The sequence below is a fragment of the Callithrix jacchus genome, chromosome 5 (genome assembly GCF_049354715.1).
Source record: "Callithrix jacchus isolate 240 chromosome 5, calJac240_pri, whole genome shotgun sequence".
NCBI lineage: Eukaryota > Metazoa > Chordata > Mammalia > Primates > Cebidae > Callithrix > Callithrix jacchus.
In genome coordinates this window covers 129,076,657-129,083,193 of record NC_133506.1, presented here as the reverse complement: position 1 = coordinate 129,083,193, position 6,537 = coordinate 129,076,657, and the positions used below count along the sequence as shown (strand labels likewise).

General features: G+C 50.6%; 1 protein-coding gene across 16 annotated transcripts in view; it reads left to right on the top strand.

The window, feature by feature from the left end:
• Positions 1–1,784: 1,784 nt before the first annotated feature.
• The window catches only part of SLC39A11 (solute carrier family 39 member 11), a 441,622-nt gene continuing 436,869 nt past the window's right edge, over positions 1,785–6,537 (top strand). For 9 of the 16 annotated variants that reach the window (XM_078374526.1, XM_035301656.3, XM_054256431.2 and 6 more), the window contains exons 1-2: positions 1,785–1,862; positions 5,899–6,017. In XM_078374526.1, coding sequence (XP_078230652.1) covers positions 5,910–6,017 — 108 coding nt within the window. In that variant the 5' untranslated portion in view covers positions 1,785–1,862; positions 5,899–5,909. Of the gene's footprint in view, positions 1,863–4,606; positions 4,690–5,898; positions 6,018–6,537 lie in introns of all 16 variants that reach the window. The other 7 variants (XM_078374525.1, XM_078374530.1, XM_035301655.3 and 4 more) reach the window with 1 other exon arrangement.

Sequence of the window (6,537 nt, the reverse complement as noted above, 5' to 3'; positions counted from 1 at the left end):
TTGCAGCATGCAGGAAGAGCTATGATGTTTTGGAGGATGAGTTGATGGGCAGTGCCATGTGGATGTTGCGTCTTCGTGTGCCTGTCATATTCTGTTACGTGGAATTGTAATGGCTGATTTGAGTCTTCCTAGTTAGGGGTCTTTTAAGGGCAAAGACCACCCTCCAGTGGCCAGGCTTTCTTCTCTTCCCCATGGAGTGCATGGTATATGGTGCTACCAGCACTGTGAACAGCCTAGTTCTGCTGGAAAAAAGAGGCCTGTTAATGGACCCTTTGGGTGATCGCCATGAGACTGCAGGCAGTTGTAAAATAAAGTATGTTGTAAAATAAAACACAGGACACTCAGCTGAGTTTGAATTTCAGATCAACAACAAAACTGCTGCAGCATAAGTATGTCCCAAACATTGCCCAGGGCATATTTATAGTAATAAATGACTTGTTATGTATCTGAAATTCAAATTTAATCAGGCATCTTGTCTTTATTTATTTATCGTTTTGTTTTTGTCTAAATCTAGCCAATCCTAACCTCTGGTCTTTTCGCAGAAGTCCTGTGGATCATAGCATTTGACCTAGGGCAGTGCTTCTCCAAGGGTGGTCCCAGGACAACAGCATCAGCAACTCCTAGCTCAAAACAAAATCTCAGGCCAGGCGACGTGGCTCATGCCTATAATCCAGCACTTTGTAAGGCCAAAGTGGGTGGATCACTTAAGGTTAGGAGTTCGAGACCAGCCTGGGCAACGTGGTGAAACCCCATCTTTACTAAAAAAAATACAAAAATTAGCCGGGCTTGGCGGCACATGTCTGTGGTCTCAGCTACTCCAGACGCTGAAACAGAAGAATCACTTGAACATGGGAGGCAGAGGCCGCAGTGACCCAAGATTGGGCCACTGTACTCCAGTCTGGGGGAAAGAGTGAGACTCCATCTCAAAAAACAAAACAAAACAAAACAAAACACACACACACACACACACTCCAGCCCAAAATGCCAATCCCACCCAGAATGACAGAACCAGAACCTCTGGGGGTGATGGCACTCTGTATTTGACCCCCTCCAGTGATTCTTTCTTTTTCTTTTACTTTTTCTTTTCTTTTCTTTTTTTTTGGAGATGGAGCCTTGCTCTGGCACCAGGCTGGAGTGCAATGGCCCAATAACGGCTCACTGCAATCTCTGCCTCTTGGGTTCAAGCCATTCTCCTGCCTCAACCTCCCGAGTAGCTAAGACTACAGGCACGCACCACCACGCCCAGCTAATTTTTGTATTTTTAGTAGAGATGGGGTTTCACCATGTTGGCCAGGCTGGTCTCGAACTCCTCACTTCGTGATCTGCCCACCTCAGCTTCCCAAAGTGTTGGGATTACAGGCGTGAGCCACCGTTCAATGATTCTTTTGAGGGCCATTGACTGGAGCATGATGCTGATCATAACATCACGTTACCTGCCCCCAGCCTCCCCTGCCAACACATACACAGCACACCCAGGGGTATGCTCTGCTGCGCACCCAGGGGTATGGACCCGGCTGCCAAAGGTGTAGAAGCATAGGGAACTTCAGGGGTATTACAAAGGACTCTTTCTTTGTGTGTCTGCGGCTTCTCCTAGGGCTGCAGTCACTGGCGGACTGCTCAGCTCTTGGCCTCAGGGCTCCGTTCTGCCCGCCCGGATCTGTTCCAGAGCCTGCAGATGGCTGTGAACCAGAGAATCTATTCTTCAGGAGGGAGTTGCCAGAAGCGGCTGAGGGGGCGGGGCCTGGAGGCGGGAGGGCCACGTGTGCGGGAGGGAAGCAGGAAGTGACTACGGGAGTGGAGCCGGCGAGCGAGCGGCAGCGGGGGCTGATGGAAGTGCAGTGGGGACTGGAGAGGGCACCCTAGTGAGTCGGCTTTTCTCTCCTTCAGTGCCTTTGGTTGGGCTCGAGGCCCGGGGTCGGCGGCCATCAGGACAAGAGTGTGGGAAGTGGAAGGGCAGCCACTTGGAGCTTGGAAGGGGGTGCGCCTGTAGAGAGGAGGGGTTTGGAGAAGAAATTTGGCGGTTTTGGCAGGTGGCGGGCAGGGTGGGAGGGTGGGGAACAGCCGTAAGGAAGTCCCCGGACCCCCTTTCACCCTCCAGGGTGATCTGGAGGGCAATGACCTGCCGTCCTTTTACAGTCCTCACCCAAGCTCGTCTTCGTTCATTGCCTCCTAGGGGGTGTGTGGAGGACCCGGGATTCCTGGGAACAGATACCGCTACAATTTCAGGCCCCTCCCACTTGCTCTGGCTGTTAGAGGGACCTCTTGAACTTGACTGGGAATCTGGTTAACTCGCAGCAGGTCTGGGTGGGGCATGACCGTGTGCATTTCTAACCAATTCCGAGGCTGGCTGGTCCGCGGACCAGGCTTTGAGTAGCGAGGCATTAGAGAACTTTCCACAGTCCTCTCCGCCCAGACCTGAATCCTTCTGCTGGACCCCCTCGTGGAGTTAGGGCATGTGTGTGCAGTTCCATTAAGGCCCAGCAGCCCTAGTCCTCTTTCCATTTCTGCAACTTCAGCCTCTTGAAGCTGACTCTTGGAATCGGAACGACAGGTTTAAAAGGGGGCGGGGGGAAGAAAGAAAACAAACCTGTATCAGTCAGCCGGGAATGCCCATGTGCTGCTGTGGTAGATGTGTACAAGTGTTGTTGGCATTAAAAGGCTGTTGGCATTTTAAAAGTTGGAACAGGCTGAAAATTATTCTCCCTCCTGCTAACGAATCAAGGTTGATGGAATTAATTTCCCCATCCTAAGGAAGACTGAGTGAGCCCCATTGCATGGAGATGCTGTGCCCTAAAATCGTTACTGGTCTGCCAGTTAGAGAAAATTTTTGTTCTCTTGGGACTCTGCCAGAAACTTTTTATTCTCTTGAGACCCTGCAGAAAACTTTTTGTTCTTTTGGGACTCTTCCTTGGTCTTGACAATCCTACATGGGGCAGGAGAACTCATTTTCTAAGCTCTTGGTATTATAGAAGTTTTACCAGTTTTTATTTGTTTATTTAGAGAAAGAGCCTCGCTCTGTCGCCCAGGCTGGAGTGCAGTGGTGTGATCTTGGCTCACTGTAACCTCTGCCTTTCGGATTCAAGTGATTCTCCTGCCTCAGCCTCCTGAGTAGCTGGGATTGCAGGTGTGAGCCAGCACGCCTGGCTAATTTTTGTGTTTTTAGTAGAGATGGGGTTTCACCATGTTGGCCAGGCTGATCTTGAACTCCTGACCTGAGGTGATCTGCCTGCTTCGGCCTCCCAAGGTGCTGGGATTACAGGCATGAGCCACTGCGCCTGGCTGAAGTTTTACCAGTTTTAGTCCATTGCTTTCCACAATTCAATGTGCGTAAGAATCTCCCATGGAATTCCACAAAATGCAGACCCTGATTCAGAAAGTCTGGGGTGGGACCTGAGTGTCTGCCTTCCTAACTAGCTCCCAAGCTGGACCAGTGCTGCTGGTTGTCTGATCACCTTTGGAGTAGCGAGGATTTAAAACAGCAAATGGAGAAGAACCTTCTCCAAAGGGCACTGGGCTTGCATTGCCCATGATAAATGCTGTTCCTATTGGGATGGAAAAGATGGTGGCCTTGGTCTTCTCTTTTTCTTACTCAGTAGGGTGCTCAGGTGTACATGGGACAGGCTTAGATGAGTGTTTCCCTAACCACTGGGAACACCCATGAGCTTCCTCCCTTCTGTTCGCCAGCCCACAAGATCCACGTTGACTTTGGCCTGTTGGCAAATGTAAATTGTTTGCTCTCTTCCCTAGTTGTCAAAAGGCACATTCAAACAGAGGAAAGAGGTGTTTTTGTTATGCCCTGTCTTGGATGATAAGTACTGAGAGGATGATCGCTGTATGCTGTTCTTTGTAAATGCTGTTTGAAATTTTATCCACAGCAACTTGGAATAGATGATTGGTGTAATGGTCCAGATGGCTTGGTTTAAAAACAAACACCAACCCCTCTTTTTAGGGTGGCTTAACAAGACGACAGATAAAAAGCGTAGTTTTTTAAGAATGATTTTTTTTCTTTAATTAGTACAGTCATAGTTTTCACAATTGGTGCAGTTTGTTTAGAGTATGGGGGCTAGAGTCTGGAACCATAGATGCTATTTATCTCAGGGTTTCTGGCACAGGGGCTGAGCCAGGGCTCACCTGGGCTCACCTGGACCCATAGCCCTTCCTAGGTTTGAGCCTGGGCGTGTTGCTGAGCCGCTTGGCATAAGGGCTCCGTCCACACTCTGCCATGGTTTCCTTCTAGGGTCAATTGAGGCAGCATCTCCTGCTCTAGATCTGCAGGCCCGGGACTGCTGGCTCCTCACAGAGACTGGAGCCTGGCAGAGCTGCGTCCAGTGTGGTTGTGTCCAGCCAGCCCTCTGGGTGCTGGCAGACCATTAGGGAGATGAATGAGCCTTTGAGATGAGGCCCTGAGCCCAACGTTTGTGTACCGGAACACAGGGCTTTTCAACAAATGGATTTCTCTGCCTTGTAACTTTCCGTAGGGAGAGATCTGATTGTCATTTCAGATCCAGAATTTTAAGCATGTTAAAGTCTGGAGGAGGTTCTCTGGGCTGAAATGAGATGGAATTGTACTTCCCTTCCTTTCCTTGGTGGGCGGTGGTGTAACCAGCTTCAGCGGCAGTGTGCAGAGTTGACCAAGGGACATTCTCTTCATGGTTCCGTTTGCTTGTCCTTGCTGACTGTCCTGTGCAGGTAAGCTGGCCCTTTTCCATGCAGCACATATTTTTCAGGGCTCACAAAGCCCTATTTGACAGGGTGCCAAATGTGAAAATGCATCATCTCCATCCTTAAGCAACTAAGGCTGTAAAAGATGGAGGCAAACCACACTGAGAAAGCACGGGCGATGCATGCTGGGGCAGGGCTGGGAAAGGCCAGGAAAGCCTTGGTGGTGAAGTTGGCATCAGGTAGGCAGGCTGCAGAAGATGCTCCAGGTTCTGATGGCTGGACATGTGCAAGGAAGGTTTCCCAGGAGGGAACTGTATGAACAGAGACTTGGAGGCAGGATTGTCTGGGGCTTGTGGAAGGTGCCATAAATAACTGGGTTGAGTTGGATGGAGAAATGGATTGGAGAGTTGGGGGTGGGGGTGGGGTCAAAGGTCAGTTGGTGGAGTTCACCCTTTGGCAGGATGGGGGTGCTGTTGCAGTTGTTATGGGGATTTAGATTGGAAGCCTGTTGACATCACCTGAGCTAGTCATCTGTCTTTGGAGAAGGGCGAACACAGATGGAGAGCAAGTGATGGTAGAAGGGGCAGATTGTGGCCAGGCGCGGTGGCTCACGCCTGTAATCCCAGCACTTTGGGAGGCCACGGCAGGTGGATCATGGGGTCAGGAGATCAAGACCATCCTGGCTAACATGGTGAAGCCCCGTCTCGACTAAAAATACAAAAAATTAGTTAGGTGTGGTGGTGGGCGCCAGTAGTCCCAGCTACTTGGGAGGCTGAGGCAGGAGAATCACTTGAACTCGGGAGGCAGAGATTGCAGTGAACCGAGATTCACTGCACTCCGGTGTGGGTGACAGAATAAGACTCTGTCTCAAAAAAAAAAAAAAAAAAAGGCAGATTGTGTGGGGGAGGCTGCATCAGATCCTCCTAGGACCCCTTCCTCTGAGATAAACCATTCTTCGTGCTTCTCTTTGAAACCACTTCTCAATGTTGCAGCCTCTTTTGTCATTCTGCTGGCATCTCCCCATGCCTTCTTTCAGAGTGAGACGATTTCCAATTCCTGGGAGACCAGGACAGAGAAGCCTGACCTGTGTGCTGGGTGGCTGAGGGACACTGGGATGGTGTGGCGGAAGGGTGTGGAGGCCAGCTCCCATCGTACAGGCTGTTAGGACACGTCAGAACGTGCGCCTGTAACCGAAAGGGACCACCGGCAGCTGACCCTCTTGCTCCTCTTGCACAGCTGTATCCAGCATGCTCCAAGGCCACAGCTCTGTGTTCCAGGCCTTGCTGGGGACCTTCTTCACCTGGGGGATGACAGCCGCTGGGGCAGCTCTCGTGTTTGTATTCTCGAGTGGACAGGTGAGTTGCCTTGCTTTGGTTCTGGATGTTGGTGGGGAGCCCTTTGGTAAAGTGACACTGTCCCACTCCATGGAGCAGGTTTGCAGACTTTCGTGACGCCCCTAGGCAGTGTGTGCTGGGTTTGTTCTCTGTCTTTTTATTTTCTCGCCTTCTTCCTGCCAGGCCGGGAGAATAGATGTCTGCTTATGTAGACACCGTCATGCATTATCACCTCCCTTCCTGACCCTTGACAGCCTGACTTGAAGGGAACGGGAAGTGAGAAGCCCAGTTATTGAGGCTTTGGTCGCCCGCTGCCCGATTTCTACCTGCATGTAATTTCTTTTTTTCATTCTTTTTTTTTTTTTTTTTTTTTTGAGACAGAGTCTTGCTCTTGTTGCCCAGGCTGGAGTGCAGTGGCATGATCTCAGCTCTCTGCAACCTCTGCCTCCTGGGTTCTAGTGATTGTCCTGCCTCAGCCTACCGAGTGCTGGGATTACAGGCATGCGCCACCACGCCCAGCTAATTTTTGTATCTTTAGTAG